Source organism: Hesperophylax consimilis, chromosome 2 (genome assembly GCF_061612785.1).
Source record: "Hesperophylax consimilis isolate HC1 chromosome 2, BYU_Hcon_1.0, whole genome shotgun sequence".
NCBI lineage: Eukaryota > Metazoa > Arthropoda > Insecta > Trichoptera > Limnephilidae > Hesperophylax > Hesperophylax consimilis.
The window spans coordinates 4,405,712-4,430,465 of record NC_142837.1 but is presented as its reverse complement, the minus strand read 5'-3'; the positions used below and the strand labels follow the sequence as shown (position 1 = coordinate 4,430,465).

At 32.0% G+C, this 24,754-nt stretch overlaps 1 protein-coding gene across 1 annotated transcript in view; it reads right to left on the bottom strand.

Moving 5' to 3' along the window:
* Positions 1-8,440: 8,440 nt before the first annotated feature.
* Positions 8,441-24,754, bottom strand: part of LOC149425629 (junctional adhesion molecule B-like) — a 237,142-nt gene continuing 220,828 nt past the window's right edge. The window contains exons 6-9 of the mRNA XM_089644341.1: positions 21,516-21,709; positions 20,810-20,915; positions 10,369-10,510; positions 8,441-9,885 (exon numbers count right to left, since the gene is read on the bottom strand). Of these exons, the coding sequence (XP_089500467.1) occupies positions 9,852-9,885; positions 10,369-10,510; positions 20,810-20,915; positions 21,516-21,709 (476 nt within the window). The 3' untranslated portion in view covers positions 8,441-9,851. The remainder of the gene's footprint in view (positions 9,886-10,368; positions 10,511-20,809; positions 20,916-21,515; positions 21,710-24,754) is intronic.

Here is a 24,754-nt window from a genome sequence, read left to right as displayed (position 1 = left end):
TCATTTTTCATACTATTATTGTAGTTGTTTACTGTTGTGAATAATGGAGGGAGATTTCCCTCCTGGACCCCCTACAAAGCCCCCAGATCCCTCTCCGGACCCCCCAGACGGGGAAAATGTAGAAATTTCTGACAGTGATTCTGTCATTTTGACTTCTACCAAAAAAAGGAAATTTACTCCTTCTTCCCCAATAAAACTTGACTCGCCTTCGACTTCACAGTCCCCACCAGCACTTTCTCAACTTCCTCCAACAAACTTTTATTCTCCTCATTCCCGTGGCCCATTCATAGTATACGCCCAAAAAACTGAGCAAGGAAAAACCATCCACCCTCTTGAATTTGGCAAATTCCTATCAAATAGCAAGAATCTTTCAATCAAGCCTGGAGGTGTAAAAGCCGAGGGTCGCTTCCGAATCTCCGTCGAATTCCTCTCAGGGTCAGCTGCCAACAGTTTCATCAAAAATATCTTCATTTCATGTAATTCAAAGTTCAAGGCATATATCCCTACTTTCAATGTCACTCGCATGGGCTTGGTCAGAGGTATCTCGACCGATCTGTCCATCGAAGAAATTCTGTCTTCACTTTCAACCCCCCAACACATTGGCAATCCCATAAAAGCCAGGAGGCTAAATTACAAGGACTCCTCTGAGGGTATAATTTCTTGGAAGCCCTCCCAATCTGTCGTTATCACCTTTGAAGGTCAATCTCTTCCCTCCCATATATATTTATTCTTCAACTCATTACCAGTTGAAATGTATACTTATCCCACAACTCAATGTTTCAATTGCTGCCGTTTTGGTCATACCAAAGCTGCATGCAGATCTCAACCCAGATGTTTTAAATGTGGAGAAAACCACGCAGCTGACCAATGTCCTTCTTCATCCTCACCTAAATGTTTTAACTGCTCAGGCTCACATACAGCTATCAACACATCTTGCCCAGAACAATCTCGCCAAAAAAATATTAAAATTTCTATGGCCTCTCAGAACTTGTCTTTTCTGCAGGCTTCTAAACTATTCCCGCCTGTCAAAAAATCATTTGCTGAGGCTTTATCCAGCAACTCCTCATCCAACTCTCTTCCCTCCACTACAACAACTTCTTCTCGTTCAACTAAATTCACATACAAAAACGCTATCTCTAAACCGGCTCCTGGATACGATCAGCCACAACACAACTCACTGCTCTTAAATCCCAATGGTTCACCTCTTTCAAATGCCACAAATGGGTGTGCAAATAATTATAATCCGTCCTCAATGAACTCTCTTAAACTTTCTGAAAAACTCTCCCAAGACAATTCTTCATTTATCCAAACTCTTATTATGCTTCTAATTGACCTTATTTCTTCTCAAACTAATCTACCGTCCAACGCTGCTACTATTATTTCCACATTAAAATCATTTATTCAAAATGACTCTTCAGGATGTCAGAATACTTCAGTGGAATAGCCGAAGTGCTATTTCTAACAAATCTGATCTCCTTAACCTATTAAATTCCAACATTATTTCTTTGGCTGCTATCTCGGAGACTTGGTTTACTCCATCCACCCACTTTAATGTGGGAGGGTATTCCTGTCTCCGCGACGACCGCCCGGAAGGTTCGGGTGGCGGTGCTGCCCTTTTTATTAAAAAATCCATATCATTTTCCCCAATAAATAATATCAAACCCCCCAATGCTGACTTTCAAATGGTTGCAGCTAAAATAAAGGACACATCCTTTATTTCAGTCTATCTTCCCCCAACAGCCCACTTCAATAAACAAACTTGGTTGCAAATTGTAAGTCAACTAAGCCCTCCTTTCTTTATATTAGGCGATTTTAATGCCCATTCCCCCGTCTGGGGTTCTGCTTTCTCCGACCGAGATGGTCGAAGTGTGATGGATTTCCTAGATCAATCCAACCTTTTCCTTTTGAATGACGGATCTCCTACTAGGATCTCACGCCCCAGCACAAACCCCAGTGCAGTGGATCTATCGATATGTTCTACTAGTCTGGCTTCTCTCTCCTCGTGGGTGGTGTCCCCCGACCCTTGCTCCAGCGATCATTTCCCAATCACCATTACTTATCAAACTTCTTTCCAATCAGACAAGTCTCATATTTCGACAAAAATTAAAACGAAACACACCAAATGGGATGAATTTAACTCTCATATGGACAAGTTCCTATTAAATTCACCCGCCACCGATATATTTTCCGTCAAAGATGATTATAATAACTTCAAATCAATGCTCATAACTGCAATAAATAAATCAAATCCTCCCCCTAAAACTAAATCTCTCAAAAAACTCCCTCCAACTCCCTGGTGGGATGAGGAATGTTCCAAAGTAGTAAGAATTCGGAAAGCTAAATCTCTTTCCTATCGTTACAATATGACTATGGAGAACTATCTTATATACAAAAATGCTGAATCCAATGCCGGAAGGGTATTGAGGTCAAAAAAAAGATCTGGGTGGTACAACTTCTGCAGTTCAGTATCTCCGAACACTCCAATTTCGGAAGTTTGGTCTATGATCCGAAGATTTAGATCCTCCTTCAGTTCACCATCTCCTCGAGCGTCTCATTCTAAATGGATCGATGAATTTTTGGACAAAATTGCCCCCCCTTCTGTACCTAACTTAGATGAAATAACGCCCATCTATAATACTCCTATGTCTAATCATTGGCTAGACTCTCCGTTCACCTTAATTGAGCTAAAAAATTGTTTATCAACAGTCAAGGACTCATCTCCAGGCAGAGATGGTATACCTTACAGCATAATCAAAAATAGTAATGATAATGTTCTAAATCACTTCTTAAGCATCTTAAATAAAATCTTCCAGACTGGTATAATGCCTGATGACTGGAGTTGTCAAATAATCATCCCTATTTTAAAAACAAACAAATCACCAAATTCTGGATCCAACTACAGGCCAATCGCTCTTTCATCCACCCTCAGTAAACTTTATGAAAAATTAATTAAAAACCGATTAGAATTTTTTGTCGAGAGTAAACAGCTTCTCTCTCCATCTCAATTTGGATTTAGGAAAAAAAAATCCACTCAAGATAACCTTGCCATCATCAGTACTGATATTAATTTATCAATTTCTAAACAGGAAGTTTGTCTTGCCGTCTTTATAGATATAGAAGGCGCCTTTGACAATGTTTCCATCCCAATCTTGAAAAAAAAACTTCTAGGCCTTGGCCTTCCCCCCATGTTTGTTCAATCTATTATTAATCTATTTCTAGATAGAAAAATTTTCATTGAACTTCCAGATATTTTTCCTCAAAGTAGGTCTATTTGGAAGGGTTTACCACAGGGCGATGTATTGTCCCCCTTACTGTATAATATATACACATATGATATGCATGTCGCTATTCCCCCACAAGTAAAAGTTATTGAGTTCGCAGATGACATAGCTTTCTTCTTATCATCCAAAATCATCCCTCTCGCCGTCAAATATCTTAACGAAGCCATGAATGCCCTTTGCACATGGCTCACGTTAAATGGTCTTGAACTTTCAATCCAAAAGACTCAGTGTGTCACCTTCTCAAATCGCCATAAAAACCCCCCCGTTCAAATTTTATTTAAAAATTCTCCAATCCCCAACGCTTCTGAAGTAAAATTTTTGGGAGTAACATTTGATAGGAAACTTAAATGGTCTTCCCATATTAATAATTTAGTTACTAAATGCGAAAAAAATTTAAATATCATCAGATCATTATCTGGCGTTTGGTGGGGTGCTCACCCTACTTGCATTAAGTTGCTTTACAACGCACTTATTCGAAGCCATCTTGACTATGCCTGCCCACTTTTTAGTACTGCCTCAAAAAATGTACTTGATAAATTAGACAAAATTCAATCTAAATCTTTGCGAATTATAACTGGAGCGATGCAATCGTCACCCATCAATTCCCTTCAAGTAGAATGTTCTGATCCTCCTCTTTATTTAAGGCGTCAACTATTTGCTGACAAATTTGTTCTTAAATGTTTAAATTCTAAATGTCATCAGGTTATCCCCAGCGTCTCGTTGTTCATTCACTCAACTCATTCATCTACAATCAGAGCTTCAACTAAACCTCTTCCTGACATCTGTAAAAATTTTAAGTCTCTCTCAGAGCTTCACATTATCCAAAATGATCTATTTCAATTATACAAATTAAAATATAGTCACGTCACCCTATCCCCAACAATAATAGAAGGGATCGGAATCCTTAAAAGCCATTCCAATCTCCCGGCCCGAACTGTCAATAATATGTTCAATGACATTATTTCATCTAAATGGCCCAACTTTTCTCTTTTATTTACTGATGGATCCAAATCTCCCGACTCTCCTAACTGTGGTATAGGTATTAACGTTTACCACAATAATTCTAATGACAGAATATTTCATTCAATTTCAAATCAATTTTCAATATTTTCAGCCGAGTGCATTGCAATAATAGAATCTCTCAAATATATAATCAAAAATAATTTTGAACATTCCCTCGTTCTCTCTGACTCTCTCAGTTCCCTCCAAAAACTTAAATCCAGTCCTCTTCTTCATCCTGATGATCACTTTGTATGCCTTATTCGAGAGATGATAGCCTCCATTCAAAGCTCTGGTAAAACTGTAACTCTGATTTGGATTCCTGGACATGTTGGTGTCATGGGTAATGATATTGCGGATGCCTTGGCAAAACAAGGAGCGTCCAACCCTGTTGTTACCCTCGTAAACCACATTCCCCTATCTGACATTTTTTCCATCATCAAAGATAGATCCCGCAATGTTTGGTCGGAGTATTGGCACATTGCTAGTCAATCCAAGGGAGCCTGCTATGCCTCAATTCAAAGGACTATTCCATCAAAACCGTGGTTTCAGCAATTCCCTCATTTTTCCAAAAAAGAAATTTCTTCACTCATTCGAATGAGGATCGGACATTGTTCCGTTCCTTCCCATCTTTTTAAAATTCACGTTGTTGACTCCCCAGATTGTACATTCTGTGGTCTAGAAGTGGGAACTTTAGATCACATATTTTTTGGATGTCCCTCTCTAAACAAATATCCTCTCTTCTATCAAGCCTTATCTAAAATTGCCTCCCCTCCATTCAACATCTCATCTCTTCTAAGTCTGAACTCGACTCCAATTTTCATTATAATTTTGAAATTTGCCAATTTAAATAAAATTAATATTTAAATTCACCTTTCATTTCTCAATAATTTTAAATGATGGCCAAGAACACCCTTGAAGGGTGAAAGCCAGAAATAATAAGAAAAAAAAAAAAAAAAAAAACTCAGCATTCTTTACATAGTTAGTATAACATTCTATTTCAGTCCTCCTTTCGCGAGTCATAAGTAATGAGCAGGTATGGTTAATCTCAGAGTTGTGAATACTTTTTGAGCATTCGGTGAAACTTTAGCTTCTCTTTGATGATTTTAATAAGGCTGAGCGTATAATGCCACTGGGGATATTTGGGAGAGAGATATTTGGTTCTTGTTGGAACATTGTTGTCAATTGCTTAATGAAAACTTTTGTAGAATTTATTACTTGCTTCTTCCATATCCCCTGCACTAAAAATATTTGAGCAGTCAAATTTAACCAAAAACTCGTTAGTTTTGGCATAATCAGCTGAATTAAATAACAACAGTTATTGTAGTTGATGTTTAATGCAAGGTTATTTTTTTAGTCTTATTTCTATTTTAAACGATTTGTGGTTGCAAATCTTCATTTATAAGGGGAGAAAAGCAAAGTTGTAATGAGCAGGCCATGTTACTAATAGCTAGATCACAAGATTTATCCTGCAATCTATTCTTCTATTTTAAACAATTTGTGGTGCAAATCTTCAGTTGAAAGGGGAGAAAAGCAAGGTTGTAATGAGCAAGCCATGTTGCTAATAGCTAGATCACAAGATTTATCCTGCAATCTATTCTTCTATTTTAAACAATTTGTGGTGCAAATCTTCAGTTGAAAGGGGAGAAAAGCAAGGTTGTAATGAGCAAGCCATGTTGCTAATAGCTAGATCACAAGATTTATCCTGCAATCTATTCATCTATTTTAAACGATTTGTGGTGTAAATCTTTAGTTAAAAGGGGAGGAAAGCAAGGCTGTAATGAGGAGGCCATGTTGGTTATAGCTAGAGCACAAGATTTATCCTGCAATCTATTCTTCTATTTTAATCTATTATATTTAAGAATAAATAAAAAAAATAAAAATAAAGTTTGTGGTGCAAATCTTCAGTTAAAAGGGGAGGAAAGCAAGGTTTTAATTAGCAGGCCATGTTGCTAATAGCTACATAAAAATATTAAATGCGAAAAGAAAGGAAAAAAAAAAGATTCTGTTTATAGTGTACATGAAGTAATATTTGAAAAGAGTCACGCTATTTTGTTTATATTTGCCTCAGAGGTAATTCGAATAACAAAATTGAATCGCGTGCTCGCCATTGACTAAATACACGATACATCAATGCTGCACACCTATAATTGGAATTATTGTTACAACCATGTTGAAATGTATTTCATTATTGTGATAATTATGTGATGGATTCTGTTGGTGAGCCAATAATTTTTTTTTTTTTTTAAGTGAACCTTTTTTTTATTTGAACAATTCTGTGAATGGAATTATTATTATTTTTTAAATATTTTTATTAAATAATTAATCAATTAACAAAGTATAATAATTAATGTCAATTAAGATAATTTATAAAAATAGTATTCACTGTTTTTTTTTAATGTTTCTCTTCCATAGAAACTGGCGCTTCTGTTTAAAAGAGTATTGAATATCAGGACGAAGAAAATGTAATGTTTGTAATTATGATTCAAGGAAATTGGAGTATTAAATAACATATAGGTAAATGAACAAAAATTAAAATTTATAATTAATTAAGAAGATGAGAAGTTTCACCACTGTGGTATTTTTACACTGAACTTCTATTTAATTGCCTTTAGTAGGTGTTTATCGTTTTCAATTGATCTGATGTGTTCAGGAAGGCTGTTGAAGTATTTTTTCTATAGATAGATGTAATGATGTTGAGCAAAAGTGGTGTTACATTTTTGTGCGGATTTTCAGTTAAAAAGCTGTGATTTTGTTTTTCTTTTATTATTTGAATTATTATGTTTTTTCGGACAAGGTCGTTAAATTTTAAACTAAATTTTTCAAAAATTATGCGGTATGGATAATCTCTTGGTTTTTCAATATTATTTTTACAATCAAACGTTGTAGAATTTCAACAGGGAGTAGATTTGTTTTGTACGCAGCTCCCCAGCTGATGACGGCGTATTGGAGATTTGATTGAACTATAGCGTGGTAGACCGATTTCAGATTTTTCAATGAAAGGAAATTTCGAATTTTCAAAAGTATTAAAATTAATTTTCTAATTTTGTTGACGGTTAGTTGATTTGATCTTTCCAGTTTAGGTTTTTTTCCATTATTCTTCCTAGGTATTTAATTTTCTTTTAAATTTTCAATGTGAAACAGTGTTTTACAGTTATTTTTATTATGTTTTTTTTAATTGTCATGTATAATTATGTTAAAATTTTGTGGAATGTCATTTGATTTTATTGAAAATGGTATAAAATGAGTTTTTTCGCCATTTAAAGATAGTAAGTTTATGTCAAACCAGTATTTAAGAATATTTATGTCTTCTGTTGCTTTTAGTTTTAATAATTAAAATGTATTGTCACTTTAAATGATTAATGCATCTTTCGCCTAGGAGGTTATACTACCATAAAGTGATTGAGAAAATATCCCATTTACGTATAACATGAATAATACTGGACCCAGTACTATACCTTGTAGGATTCCATAATCAATGGTATACTTTAATTTGTCCCTGTGTCCTAAATCATTCTGTATTTTGAAAATTATTAACAATCACTCACCTTTCTTGCTCGGACCATTTTTATGTACCCCTTTTCACCTATCGTGTAATTCAAGTATCATTCGATGGCTTCGTTCGTTTAGGAGGAGGAACAAAGGATACCATGCCCGCATGAGAGGCGAAGAATGCACACAACTGATGACCGAGTCATCCTTTATTCATGGCTGGAAGCAGGATAGTTTTTGCAGTAGTTTTAATTAAATCATCATGAACGGCGATTATTTGTGGTCCCGCCGTTAAGAGCTCCGTTGTTAATTCTTACCTGTCTTTTCCTCTGCTCCATAGATCATTGAAATGTTGCCATACGACTTTAAGGCCAACTCTGAGGCCAACGAGGCTAATTTTGTGAGTTGTGAGTAGTTACACGCGTGAATCAAAAGTGGACCAAAACGGAGTTGTATGTGAAACCAAATGCAGTGTAAATTACGTGACTTACAAATCACAAAATTACCCTCGTTTGGCCTCCGCCTAAATCGGCAAATGGCGAAATAAATGGGTTAACAAAATATTATCAAAATGAATAAAAAATGTGATAGAGTTAATCATGAACATTTTATTTACAATTCTGTACATTTAAATATTAATATTACAGATTTAATAATTAAATGGAATAGTATTTTTCTAATAGATAAGATAAGCTTCGTTACATCAATTTAATTAATAATTTTATTTACAATTTATGTGGACTTATATATCTACGTATATTACTTATCTTGCTAGTTTCACTCTAAAACATATTGCATAAATTAAACCTCGGTACTGATTGAAAGCAGTGAATTCATTTCGTAATTTTAAAAAAATCAATTACGAATGAAGTAAGAATTTTCTACACAATTTGCTTTTTTCATACAGAAGCACTTAGGTTTTCTTAGTATTTTAGATGGGAAAAATCTTTTCATAAATTTTTGCATGTTTAAAATTTTTTTTGATTACATTTGTGTTAGAAAAAAATTGTGGTATTGAAATCCTTTGTAATGTAAACGATAAAATCACGTAATTTTTAAGCCTTTAATTTTTTTCAAAATGCCTAAGTGAGTGTTATGTTAATTAAATAAATACAGGTGGAATTTAAACATTGTCCATCGTTTGTTGGAAAATTTTTAAGTGTGTATGCAAGTTTCATAAACTCAAGGAATAAAGAAAAAAACTAATAGTGTCCATAAATATAAATTTGAATGAAAACAAAAAATGTGCTATTGACTTTGCACTTATTGGTCCAAGACCATTTAGCACGAGGTCTGTCTCTCTCACACTTGATATCATATATCACTATCCCATTTGAATTATGTAATCACGGTAAAACATAAATTTCATAATCATGGTCTATGGAAATATAGGCATATTGGGCTTATATTTGGATCACGAAACACGCCCACAAGACACTTCTTGCGTTCTTCTTTATTCAATGCAGACAATCAATTAAAATAAAATGAAAACAGTTCAGAGTTTTGCCCTTAAAACACTCTTTTGGAAAATGAAGTTGCTGTCGCGTTGTCGAATATTATATTTTCAATTATTTAAAAAAATCGTCATGTCCCGTTTTTGTTCCCTTCATATCCTTTGGCTCATCCTGTATTTGTTTAATATATTTGGATATTTGCTTATTAAATAAATGTAATGTGGTGTATGTAAGAATTTTGCAGAGTTAATCACACAGAGAAAAGTATTTTGAGTGAAACGGAAAAATCTTGGCATTACGTTTACAACTTTAATATTACATCAAAGAGTTTATTAACATCATTCTTATTATTATCGAGACAAATTAGTCAATATTACATCAATGATACTATATATTTCCAGTATGTATTATATTATTTTAAAAATTCAATAATTATTTTGAAATTTTTTTATAATTCCGTTTGATATTACACATTTATAATATGATTAAATTGTTAACATTGCCTAGAATGAGTTATTTAATTTTTGAAATTTCAAGGTCTTATAATTAACATTTGACATTTACTATTCCCCTTAATTAGTGGACATTATTTACACTCCAGACGATTTTCTTCTCAATATTTAATTTACTTTCCTTCTTCGCTCTCATGGCAAGCAATTCTGTAAAGGAAAAAAATAGTTTAAAATAACACAGAAAATGAATAGAATTAATTAACTAACGAACTAACCATCAAGCCATTTCTAACAATAACAAAATGAAAAAAAATTAGGTTGCAAACTAAGGTATAAGAGCTATCTTCAAACCTTATTACAACATGTCTAGTCTTTCCCAAAGGGTCCGACTTAGTTTTAATATTTCTTCTAAAGACGGCTATAGGATCTACTTCATTTATCTTAGGATCTTTCTCTCAAAAATAATCAATACCCTTTCGCTTCTCCTTTCTTTTCTTTTCATCCGATTTCTACCTATGGTTTCAGAATTCCATCAAATCAACTTTTGATAAATTTTCACCAGCTGTCAAACATAACGAAATTGAAATTGGACTGATGTGCATCAAATGTGATGACGGTTGAATAACCACAACCCACATATATGTGATTTTATCGAACAAAGAAAGATGCTTTATTCAAATGATCACTTACATAACAATCAGAGACACCAACAGAAGCAGCAACTTGGGTCGTGCTGCCAGCAGAAGAGTCAGTGGAACAACTGCCCGCCTCCACTTGGCGGGCTTGGTGCGCGCGGCATTGTTTCCGTGTTGCATGGCGGCCGGCTGTTCGCCTGGGGAACCACAAAATTAGGTAAGGTAATGAATACATTAAGAATTATTTATAGATAACACACCACTCTACGCAATACGGAATATGGAAAACAAAATAATACACTTATCAAAAATATTGATTTCGGTTATGTGTGCGTTAGTCCTGCTTGAAATCTGGTTCAATGAACTAAAATATGCTTTGAATTTAACTTTCAGACTAGTCATAAAATAAGTACCTACGAACATAATATTATACTTTCACATTCTATTTTACAGTTCCATTTTCAAAATTAAAATTGATTTGTGAAGAATTATGACTATGCCGCGATTTTTACGGATCTGCTCTAGTCATCAAACATTCCAATATCTTTTGTATGTGCTGTGCGTTGTTAGTCCTGTGTGAATTCAGCGTCAAATTTGTTTTGAATTTAAGTGTCATTTTCAAAATTGGAATTGATTGTTTGAAGAATTCATAAAAGCGTTATAGTAGGTAAGTACCTACGTAATATTTTTTCAAAAAAATTATTTTAATTGTCATTTTCAAAATTGGAACTGATTTGTTAAGAATTCTGATAAATATGTTGTAATAGGTACAGCTCAAGTATCTCACGGCCAAACGTGTTATTAGCGTTTTAAATTCCATTTACCGTGTAGGTACTTTGTTTCCTCAGTATGAAATAAGTTTTATAGACACCTAGTTATATTTTATCTACTGCGTTAGTTATATTATATCTATTATGCACATTATTGTTAGTTACTTGCTCTTGAACGTACGCCAAGAGATTGCTATGACACTGTTTACTTACACCTAAATATAATATTATCTAAGGTGGATGCGGTGTGCTGAATACACGCAGAGCCTTGTTTATTGAGTATTTTGATACCAGGATATTTGACTGTTGAATTATATTAATACCTGGTTTCATAATATTATGGTCAAAACATTTGGTACCAAGCCTTTAGGCAAGCCAAGACACTGCTATAAACTTCAAGAAGATTTTAATAGACTTAATAACTTTTGTATAGTCAACTACTATCTGCACATGAATCCCGCCAAATTTTATGTAATAAATTTTACAAAAAAAACAATTGACCATGTTTATAACTTTACGAAAATCCAAGTACTTAAAAAGGTCAATTGTATTCAAGACTTGATTGTGGTGTTCTGATTGACTGCAAACATTTCGTTCAAGGCGCACGTGGATATGATTGTTAAGAAATTCCTAGTATGCTTTTCCCATATGGAATCCTCTGTGTAATATAAACACAAAGTGCATAAAAGCTGTCCAAAAACATTTGTATATCGCTTAAACTCCAATAGATTTAATGTACGTTGTTATTATATAAACACTTGGACAGCTCTCTCAAACACTTAAAAACTCTAAAAAATAGGAGAGGCATTACTTATACAAACTCTGTCAAGTTCTTTTGTCATAAATTAATATTTTTTACAGTTCTAAGTAAGAAAAATCATAGAGACAAGACATTGTTTCAAATCCAAATTGCTTCAACAGGTCTATGGAAAATTCTTTCTTATGAATTGCAATCATTATGGTGAAAAAAAAATATGATTGCTTATATTTTGTCGTGTACTTAAGGATCTTTAAAATAATTTAATTATAGAGCCTTAGTAACTAAAAATACCAAAATAACCTATTTTTATTTATTATAAGTTCGATTTGTTTTGATGACTGAAGCACCACATTGATTATCGAATTCATGGAAGTCCTTGATTTTTGCCCACTATGTAAAAATTTAAACGCAAACTAAAATACTGATAGCTTACTCCAATGTTCAAATTTGATTTGTACCGCGAACGTATTATTGTTTTGTTACATACATACAATGCGACTACTTACAATTTTACAAATAAAATAAACCCATGGAGATTTTATTCCAACTACAAACCTATAAATAAATAAATTTGAAGCATTAAATAATCCTGCAGTGGATATGGCAAAACGAAAAAAGTCGTAAATATTATTTTATCTGTTTTTAATTCGCGTTATTTCGAAAACAACGTCGTAATTGGAATGACACAGGAACAAACATGATACAAATAACACAATTTAATATAAAATTATTTATTTGTTTCGTCGGTTACTAGTATTATTTTGTATGATGAAAATGTGGTAATGATTTTATCTTCTTTGTTTTTTTTTTTTTTTACTTTTTCCGATTTTATGTCCGGGTTAAATCTTCCCCATAGGAAAAACTAAACCCTTCCACACACTTTTCCACAAATGATCATCTAGTCAATCAAAATTGTGCAAGTGCATTGTAAAAGCAAAATAAATACACAACAATAAAAGAACAACACGTCAACCCACCGGAGATCAAATGGGAAAATAATTCACCGACTCCAGATATTTTCATATCAGAGGGTTCGGCTCGGTAGAACTCCTAACAGGGTCTATAAATCCTACTGATCCCTCAACATAAATATTTAAAAAATCTTTCATTATCCTACATATATTCAAAATGACTGACTTTTGCATCTTTATATGTAAATTTTTTGCCTAAATTTTTAATGAGAGAGCTAGGTATAATGCCAGTAGCCGAAATATCAAATGGTAATATTTTTATAGTTTGAAAATGTAGTGAATATTACAGGAATTTGGAATAGCGACATCAATGACATAAGTTATTTTTTAAATTTTGTCATGTAAAACTATATCGGGTCTATTATGACTAATCTTTTGGTCTGTTAGTATAGTTTTAGCATAATATATTTTATAAAATTCGTTTTCTAAAAATGAATTTGGTTCGTATTCATAATATTGTATTATATTACTGCAGTCAATCAAGTTATGTTTAATTTTGGCGAATTATTTTTAAAACTTGATTGTGCCTAAATGTATACTCGGACGGTGCTAATATAGAACATCCCGATATTATATGTTCTACAGTTTCCGGAAAAACCAAACATTTTCTACATAATACTTCAATTTGATTTGTATCTTTGATTATATGCTTCCTATAATTTTTAGTATTAATGACTGTATCCTGAATGACAAGCATAAATCCTTCTATTTCTGCGCTCAACTCTCCAATACCATTTGTTTGAAGAACATTTGTCAACATACGTTTGGTTGAGATAATTGAAGTGTTTTGCGTGTAAAATTTTATTTGACCAGGAATCTAATAATTCCTGGTTGGGATTTATAAAAATGTTGGCATTCTCACCGTATAAATTTAAAGGTGTAATATTTCTATCGGCCTTGCAAATTATTTTGTGCATTTCTGAGCTATGAGATTTCCTATGGAAAAAATTCTTAGTATTTCTACCTGATTATGTTTCAAAGAAGTTATTTTGACTAAACCTCTACCTCCTGAATTTCAAGGTAAATTAATTCGTTCTGTAGCTGAATTTGGATGATGGCAATTAATCTTTGTTAGCGTAGTTCTAATTAATCTTTCTTTGTTATCTAAATCTGTATTGGACCATTTAATTATGCCAAATGAGTATGTTAGTAGAGGTATTGCCCAAGTATTTATTGTTTTTACTAAATTTTTAGCAGATAGATTGCATTTTACAATTTTTCTGATCCTTGTTTAAAATTTAATCTTAATATCATTTTTAATACTAGTATGGTCAAATCTATTTGATTGTAGGTATCCTAAATACTTATAAACCTCATCCCTTTTCATACTAGTAATTTGGAAATTTCTAAATATACTTTCATCCCTATCTACAATTTTGCCTTTCCTTGTATAGGTCGTTCTACATTTATCTAAACCAAAAGTCATTTTGATATCATCTGAAAAGTTTTTAACTACGTCGATCATTTTCTCTAAATTTTTTTCAGTATTTGAAAATAATTTTATATCATTCATTAATAATAAATGCGAAATTGTACTACTCTCCCTTGTATTACCCTTAATTTTTATTCCAAACTTGCTTTTAATTAACATTTAAGATAGAGGATTCAATGCTAAGCAAAACCAAAGAGGACTCAATAAGTCTCCATGAAAAATCCGTCTTTTAATTGAAATGCCCGGTATTACTATTTTCTTACCTTTTAAATTGATAAGTAAATTGGTATTCCAAAAGGAGATTATATTTTCCAAAAAGCTAATAATAATAATGGGGTTAATTATATATAAATATATATATATACCTCTATTAACGTACTCATTTGGCATAATTAAATGGTCTAATACAGATTTAGATAACTTAGAAAGATTAATTAGAACTACGCTAACAAAGTTTAATTGCCATCATCCAAATTCAAGCCATAGAACGAGTTAATTTACCTAGAAATTTAGGAGGTAGAGGTATAGTCAAAATAACTTCTTTGAAACATAATCAGGTAGAAATGCCAAGAACTTTTTTCCATAGGAAAGCTCATAGCTCAGAAATGCACAAAATAATTTGCAAAGCAGATAGAAATATTACACTTTTAAATTTATATGATGAGAATACCAACATTTTTATAAATCCCAACCAGGAATTATTAGATTCCGGGTCAAATAAAATTTTACACGCAAAACACTACAATTATCTCAACCAAACGTATGTTGACAAAATTTCGTCAAACAAATGGTTGAGTATTGGAGAGTTGAGCGCAGAAATAGAAGGATTTATGCTTGCCATTCAGGATAGAGTCATTAATACTAAAAATTATAGAAAGCATATAATCAAAGATACAAATCAAATTGATGATTTGTGTAGAAAATGTTTGGCTTTTTCGGAAACTATAGAACATATTATATCGGGATGTTCTATATTAGCACCGTCCGAGTATACATTTAGACACAATCAAGTTTTAAAAATAATTCACCAAAATTTGGTAATTAAACATAACTTGATTGACTGCCGTAATGTAGTACCATATTATGAATACGAACCAAATTCATTTTTAGAAAACGAATTTTATAAAATATATTATGATAAAACTATACTAACAGACTGAGCGATTAGTCATAATAGACCCGATATAGTTTTAAATGACAAAATTAAAAAAAATAACTTATATCATTGATGTCGCTATTCCAAATTCCTGTAATATTCAAAAATCTGTTATCCAAAAAAATAAGAAAATACACAGATTTAGGAAATGAAATAAAAAGAATTTGGCATTCTCAGACTATAAAAATATTACCATTCGTTATTTCGGCTACTGGCATTATACCTAGCTCTCTAATTAAAAATTAAGGCGTATTAGATCTATCAAAAAAATTATATGTAAAGATGAAAAAGTCGGTCATTTTGAATACAGTCGGTCATTTATGTTGAGGGATCAGTAGGATTTATAGGCCCTGTTAGAAGTTCTACCGAGCCGAACCCTCTGATATGAAAATATCTGGAGTCGGTGAATTATTTTCCCATTTGATCTCTGGTGAGTTGTGTTGTTCTTGTATTGTTTTGTATTTATTTTGCTTATATAATTCACTTACATAATGTTGATTGACTAGATGATCATTTGTGGAAAAGTGAGTGGAAGGGTTAAGTTTTTCCTTTGGGGAAGATTTAACCCGGACAACTAAATCGGAAGTTAAAAAGAAAAATACTTTGATCAGTCTATATGGCAAGTATGTAAATTACGTTATCGAATTTGAATCTGTTTTAGAATTACAGAATCAATAACTAATTGTACTTTACATCCCACATGTTTTCTGACAACCTTTTTGTTGTTCAGATAAAATATTTTTTTCATCTAAATGAGTATATATTTAATCTGTCAAGCAAGAGGTTAAAATTTTGTATATTGTCGGTAAACATGTAATGAGTCTGTACTGAGAGGGATTATTAATGTTTTCGCTTTTGGGCAACATATAAGTAATGCCCTTAGTTAGAAAATTTGGAAAATTTTGACGTTGACTGAAAAATTTTGAAAGATTTTTTGCCAAAAGAGGATGTAAAGTAGTCAGACGTTTGTACCAAAAATTATGTATTCAATCGCAACCCGTGGCTTTCCAATTATGAGTATTTTTAATAATTTTGGTTAACAATTCAACCGATATATTAGAAAAACTCATTTGTTCAATGCCTGAAAAATTGAGTTATTCATTTTCTATCCATGGACTTGACTCGTTATGTGTTATATCTTTACTCCAAAAATCGCTCATATCTGATTCAGATGGCAGCGGAATATTATTATTCGAAATAATATTTTGTTTATCGTCAAGTTTGGAATAAAATATTTGTTCATTTTTCTGGAATAATCTCTTATTATTATTTTTATTATACGTATAATTATATCTTTTTAATCTACTAGCTTTTACGCCTAATTTTTGTTTTAATAAATCCAATAAATCATTGATTATATTTTCATTATTATGACTATCAATGTTATAACCAAATTTTCTCCCAATTTTATCTACATGTCTCAAAATTTTCTTCTTTTATATCCATTTTTATATTTTATTACTCTAGTTATGTTACTACTTAAAAATACTACATCATTTTCTAATCTGATTTGCCATTCTGGTTTACTATAACTATATGATCTATACTAAATTAATAAGCTAAAATCAGGTTTTTCGAGTGGAAATGACAGTAAAAGTGCAATGGTCTTCAAACAAAATGCTTCTGAACTAGTTATACCTATTACACACATTGTAAATGTTAGTTTTGAGAATTGCTTGTTCAATAATCATTGCAAAAATGCCAAAGTTATTCCTTTATTTAAAGGAGAAGATAACAAAGATGTAAATAACTATCGACCTATCTCCTTGCTGAATATGTTATCAAAAATAATAGAGAAATTAGCTAAAATTAGATTGATGTCTTATGTAAAAAGATATGAAATTCTCTCAGATAATCAATTTGGCTTCCTAGAAAACATGGAAACCAGTGATGCTGCATTAAAAATGATCACCACAGTCGTAGAAGCTCTTGATACTGGCAATAAAGCAATGGCCGTATTTTTAGACTTGTCAAAGGCATTTGATACCGTATCCCACGGTTTACTCTTAAAAAAACTCAGTTCAATGTGTATTGTTAATAAATCTTTAGATTGGTTCAGAACATATCTTGAAAATAGAACACAGGGAGTAATAATTAATGATCACATTAGCTCAAATAAATCAATTGTATATGGTGTTCCTCAAGGTAGTGTTCTGGGTCCAATTTTATTTTTGTTATATATTAACGACCTCTGTAAACTGAAGTTTTCTGGATCTTCAATTGTATTTGCAGATGACACTGTCTTGGTTTTTGCTGCTGACACATGGAATGAAACATATGCTAAGTGCGAGGCAGGATTAAGGGCAGTCAAAAATTGGCTTGATCAAAACTTGTTAGCCTTTAACATGAACAAAACTAAATATTTTACTTTTAGCATTTCCTCTGTAAATCAACCATCTTTGGAAAGTTCATTAAAAGTACATTATTGTATGCAGGAGTGTAACTGTCAATCTTTGGAAAGAGTAGACAACATCAAATACCTGTGTTTAATTATTGATAAAAAATTTAAATGGAACAATCACATTACTATATTAAGAAACAGAATAAGAAAGCTAGCCTATATTTTCAAAAATCTACGAAACATATTGGACAAAATTACACTAAAAACTGTATATTATGCTCTTGTTCAATCAATGCTTTCATATAATGTTGTCTGTTGGGGTTCTTGTAACAAGACTACCCTAGAGCCTTTGAATGTTGCGCAAAAATTAATTTTAAAAATAATGTATAAGAGAAATTTTATGTATCCATCAAAGTTATTATATGGTGAAAGCAAAATTATGACAGTAAGGCAGTTGTACATAACACAGGCCCTCTGTAAATTTTTCAACAACACTATTACTTCCAAAAGATCTCAACAAGTGCGCAGCACTAGAATGGGTTCTTCTTTAATGTATCAGCCGGTGTATACCAGAACATCCTTCGGACAAAGGAGTTTCTCATATAAAGATCCGTTGCTATATAAAATATAAAAACTATAGGTACGTTAAATTCATTCAAGAAAATGGTCAAAATCTCTGTACTAGCTGAGAGTGATGATTTTAGATCACCCATGTTGTTGCTTATATCATAATTCCGTGTGGAAGCTCTGTTTCGATACAATCCTTATTTACTTACTGTACATGTACTTATTTACTTCTAAAATAACTTTTTGTTATTATTATTATTTTTTCTTATTGTTATTATTATTATTATGTACTTATTAATATCTACTTAATTCTCGTATTATTGTTTACTTTAATTATTATCTAGCTAATTTATTTACTTAATTACTTTTTATTATATTATTATTAATATTATTTGCTTAACTATCGGTTATTATTTACTTATTTTTATTTAATTATTTTATTTTTTCTTATAATTTATTATTCATACTATCCATGTTGTAATTGTTAGTATGGTTACCCTAAGCTTGTGTCTGATAAGCCAGCACAGGTACCTTGTACTTTAGTTAACAGAAGAATATTATTGTTGTCAACTTTCTTACCAATGCTTCTTTTGTTGACATTTTTGTTTTTATTTTTCGTACATTTGTTACTAAAATTTTGTTTATTTTTGTCTACCGGTCACGACACGACCGTGTCATAAACTTTTCTTTTTTAGGTTTAAATTTAATGTTATTATTATATTAAGTTTACATATATGTATTTTTCTAAATTATATAATTGTAAAGCTGCACATCTTGATATAGGAATGCCCTAGTGAGATGTGCAGAGTACGTTTTTTATGTTAAAAACTGTTTTTTTAATAAATAAATACTATATCATCAGAGGATGATAATTTAATTCCTAACTTATAACAAGCAGTAATAGCAATAGTATATACTATTGTATAAAGATATAAAAAACTAATTTCGTCAAATATGATTTTTGGTAAAATTATGTTATTTAATTCAAAAATTAATTTAGATAATTTCTTTGACGTATGCAATTTTGGTCTAACTGTTGGCTCTACATCTATATATCTATTTATATTATTATGAAGTAAGTTAACTAATTCTACTACATTATCATCAACAATTTTTAAATTTGTAATGTTGATTTCCCTAAGATTATAAATAACGTCTAAGTTATTTGAATCTACTGTAATATCATTGGACATTTCAACTAGAATATTATCCAAACTATCACCATTCAATGAATTTGATATGACGTTACTTGTGTTAATTTGTTCTAAATTATTTTCCATTTGCAATCTATCTACTACTTCCCTTTTAATATGTTCTAATGTGACTACAGGAATTAAATTATTTTTGAAAATTGCTCGCTTTTGGTCTGCTAATCTTTGTTCGTTTACTTGGGCAATCGAATAATTTTGCGAGAAAAGTAAATGTAATTTTTTCCTGTAGGTATAACAACATATCTGTTTCTAGTTTGGTTACATAAAAATATGAACGAACAATGAAAATATTGACATCGTTCGTCCATTTCATACGCTGTCTAGGAATACTTGCTTTTGTTTTTTGGGGTCTTAGACTATCCATGTTCATCTGTACAGATGACATAATAATCCCCTGTTCATCTACGTTGATTGCAAATGACATTTTTTTCATTTTGCAAAACAACTAAGAGATGATTGTATGGTTACTGCTAAATTCCAGTAACTAAATCAACAAACAATTTTCAATATGACCAAATTAAATGTTCTAATCAAACTACCTTTCGACATAAAAAATCTATAATTTCCAATTCAACTACCTTTCATTATTACAAATCTATGATATATTATATTCCAGAGAAACTTTATAAACATAAAAATATACCTTTAAAAATTTTTTATTTTTTTTAAATGAATGTCAAATATTGTTGTTTACCTTGGTTACTGGGGTCCTCAAATATATATTTTTTAAATCCTATTTATTTACCTAAATATCCTATGGCTTACTGGCAGTTTATTTATTGCGTTATCTGATATTCTCTTACTGAAATATTTATATGTTTTTGGATCAAAGCTAATTCTTTTCTATCTCATATTACAAAAAAAAATAATCAGAGAGCAAATGCAAAGCATATGCCTTAACTAGCAGCAACATTATTATTATTATCCCTAAAACATTGTGTAACTTGTTGATTTATTTGTGAATTTGATATTTCATATTTTTTGTCTATTGTTTGTTTTTTTTTAGTGGTAGGGGATGAAGGGTCACCAGGATAGTCGTTTCCAGATACGTTGAAGGGGGTGTTTTTCGGAATTAAGAAGTAATCTCGCCAAAATAAGAGATTGTTGATCATTTCAGAATTGAACTATTGTATTGATCTGGCTAGAATATTTAAGCCCTTTTAAGCACAAGAAATATAGTAAGAATCAATGACGCAAGTTTTGCAAATAACACTGCTGATGAGTACCAAAATCACGTCTCTTCTAGTAACTTATCTTACTTATCAATGTATTAATTCTTATTTCTTACCATTGAGTACGTGCAGCATCACACTAGCCGAGTCCAGGTTGGACGGGCTGCAAGAATAGTTTCCGGAGTCCTCTCGCCTTGTATTGTAAATGATGAGTGTGCCGACCTGATGAAACAAAAAAGAAAAATGATATATTTCAGTTTATGCATGAAAAAAATCACTGAACGGTACCTAAGGATTGAAAGTTTTTTTTTAACTAGCAACATTTGAAACTTTTGAAAGTGTCTGATTTCTACAACTCCTCCCAAAACCTGTAAATTAAAAGGACATTAGTTTAATTATTAGAGATTTTCAGTATGTTTTTAATATGCTCCTCGGAACAATGGCTGATCACATCAGACAGGCTAACTGTGTTGTGGTTGACTGACTGTACTTACAGTGGTGTCGGCTCCTATCCGCTCCATACGGATGTCAATGAGGCTGCGATCATAGTTGAGCACCCTCTCGCTGTCCCGGTACCAGAAGATGTAGGCGGGCTCCTCGAGGAAGTGGCTGATCACAGCCCAGGTTTACTGTGTGATGATTGACTGACTGTACTTACAGTGGTGTCGGCTCCTATCCGCTCCATACGGATGTCAATTAAGCTGCGGTCATAGTTGAGCACCCTCTTACTGTCCCGGTACCAGAAGATGTAGGCGGGCTCCTCGAGGGAGTGGCTGATCACAGCCCAGGTTTATTGTGTGATGATTGACTGACTGTACTTACAGTGGTGTCGGCTCCTATCCGCTCCATACGGATGTCAATGAGGCTGCGATCATAGTTGAGCACCCTCTCGCTGTCCCGGTACCAGAAGATGTAGGCTGGCTCCTCGAGAGAGCGGCTGATCACGCAACGCAGGCTGACGGTACTGCCGGCTTTGACGTACATCTCTGACTCTCCGACGATCTCGATCTTTGGAACTGTAAAAAAATAGAGGATCGTATTTTTTGATGCGTTCATGTTACTTCTGGTACTACTTGAGCTGTTTCGCTGTACTCTATTCGGGAAAGTGGTGGGTGCTTTTATTCATTTTTGGAAAAAAAAAATCTTTTAATTTTTCGTTACTATTTATTAGTCACCTGTTTGAAGAAGCACAAATCACAGTCTGTAATTTGTTTTGTTATTTTATCTTTTTTCTTTGTAACAAATAAATGTAATAATATTCTCACAGGGAATAGAAGATTCTCTTATATTCCCTGGTGTAAGACCACCATTCAGAATTGAAAAGTTGCTTGAAATGGCTGTAACCGTGTGTGGTGATCAGATCTAAAAAGCCAGATACTTTCCCACCTTCCTCTCCCCATTTCCTTCCCCACCCTTCTATCTTAAGCTTCACAACATATTCAAATTGGGGATGCCATAGTCTCATTGGCTCCCGGTGTTCGGGAGCGGTTGTGACTCTTCTGCGATAATCACATTAACAAGTTCGCAATGAACCTAGTTTTCATCATTTGTCGTTCTTGCAAAAGTAAAAAATTCTTTGATTGTTTATGAGAAATCAATTGTTACGAAAGATAGTTCTGTTCTTAATTACATTTGATATTTTTTCATCTTTTGTTCCCTACGGCTAAAGAGCAATAATTTATTTTCGTGTTGCGTGTAAAATGTGACTACGCTACAATTCTAAAGACGAAAGATTTTGTTTTGGGTTTTAGAGGCAGATTCCTCTGGGAAATCTGTAGGCAGTTCCGGTGATCTATGGTGTCAAGGAAATCTTCTTGTACAACTTACAAGGTGATCTCGCCTCTATTATTTACAAGGGATGGCTTCATTACTTTTCCTTCTTTGGGAAACCCTAAAGTTATTTAGAAAAGAAATATACTAAACATGGTTATGACAAATTAGTTAAGAGCTAAGGATGTTGTTCCTGTAGGTAGGTTTTTAGGTAAAATATTTTTTTTCTAGAATGTTCATTTATTTTAATTTAATTTTGGTCTGGCATCATAATAAATTCCATCTAATTTTAAAACCTTCATTTCACTCCATTTTAATATTATGACCTTTTTATGGATTTTTTTTTATTTTTTATATGTGTTTATTCAGTTTTTTTTTTATTTGAAAATAATGTTTCTCTTACTTAGATCTTACAAAACTGATCAATCAGTTTAATTGTAAGAAATCTCTCACTTTTTCTATTTATTAGCTTATAACAATATATTTAATTTCAACTTGATATCTTGGTACCACAATATTAATTGTTTTTATGTTTGACGGAGGTAGAACGATCTAATTTTCGTTTTTATTTTTGAATGACATGTCTCGTTTTTAATATCTTCTGGTAATGAGTTAAACAATTCCGGAATTTTATGTCTTTTTGTTCTATCTCCGTATACATTTTGCGATATTTTAATAATAAACATTTGTGCTTCTCTATGCCTAGTAGGGTAGTTATGGTTTACAGGTTTTTTGAATTCTGTATTCCAGAATTCATCTAGGGTTAGTTGGTAATCTATCCTACTATGTATAGAGAGCACATTACACAAAGAAAACATTTTTTTATAATCGCCTACACATAATTGTATTTTTTTTTGCCTGATATCAATTTTAGGAAACGGATTTGTAATTGTTCTATTTTATTTAAGTACGTTTTATACGTTAATCCGTAACTATTTACTCCGTATCCTATAATTGATTCCGCTAATGCATTATATATACAGTATAATATATTTTTATTGACAAAGTTTTTTAGGTGATAAAATTTCCCAAATATGGATCTTAATCTATTACATACATTTTCAATGTGATTTGACCAGTTAAAATTGACATCTATTGTAAGACCAAGGTATGTATATTGGTAAACTTTTTCTATGTTTGGGCATTTACATGGCAGAGATTGGTTTTTTGTGTGAAAACAATCATATGAATGACTTTTTATATGCAGTTCTTTATCCTGACAACTTGCATATGGAGAGTGTATAAGCATATATTTTGTTTTTTTTTGCGTTAATAATAATTCCATTGTCGTGGGACCATTTAATTATGTTATTTAGGTCTGTTTGTAAAAATTCCTCAATTTTCTGTAGATTTCTGTCAGCACATATGATGCAAGTATCATCTGCAAACATGTAACATTTACAACGTTTTATTACGTTAGGTAAACTGTTTACTTGCATTAAATAACACGTAGGTCCCGATATCGACCCTGTTGCTACTCCAGTGTCTGTTAACATTTCATCACTGTAAATTCCGTCAATTTTAACTTTAATTTTTCTATTTAACAGATAATTTTTAAACATTTTATTTAAAGGACCTCTAATACCACATTCTTCCATTGCCTTTAGTAATGTTTGATGGTCCAATGTGTCAAAGGCCTTTTTAAAGTCTATAAAAATTATACCAACGTAATATTTTTCATTTAAATGACAATTTATGTGGTCAGTGAAATTAGAAAGTAATTGTGTAGTACTTTTTTCTTTTTGAAATCCGTACTGTATGGGATTTATGATTCTGTTTTTTTCTATAAAAAATTGTATTTGGTTAAAAATAGCTCTTTCAATAATTTTATCAATACACGAGAGAATCGCAATTGGTCGATAGTTTGTGAAATCTTTGTGATTTCCTGATTTATAAATAGGTCTGATGATGGATGTTTAAAGTTCGTCGGGCATGATGCTTTTATTTACACAAAGGTTAATTAATTTAGTAAGGATTGGAATTATATTATCAGCAAATTAACTTCAGGTCTTTAATTCTTATTTGGTCGTTGCCTTCTGACTTTTTAATATCCATATCATTAATTATTTTTTTTATATCTTTTTCTGTTACAGGTCTAAATCTCATTGACATAATAGCAGGAGTAGTATACATGTTACGATCTAAGAATTTTGTAGTACAATTGTGTCTAATGTCTTTTATTTCATTTACGAATGTTGTAGCAAATTTATCGCATAAAAATTTTGTGTCTCCTTGATTTCCCATATGTTGAAGGATTATTTTATCTAAATTTTCTTTAGGTTTTCCTATTA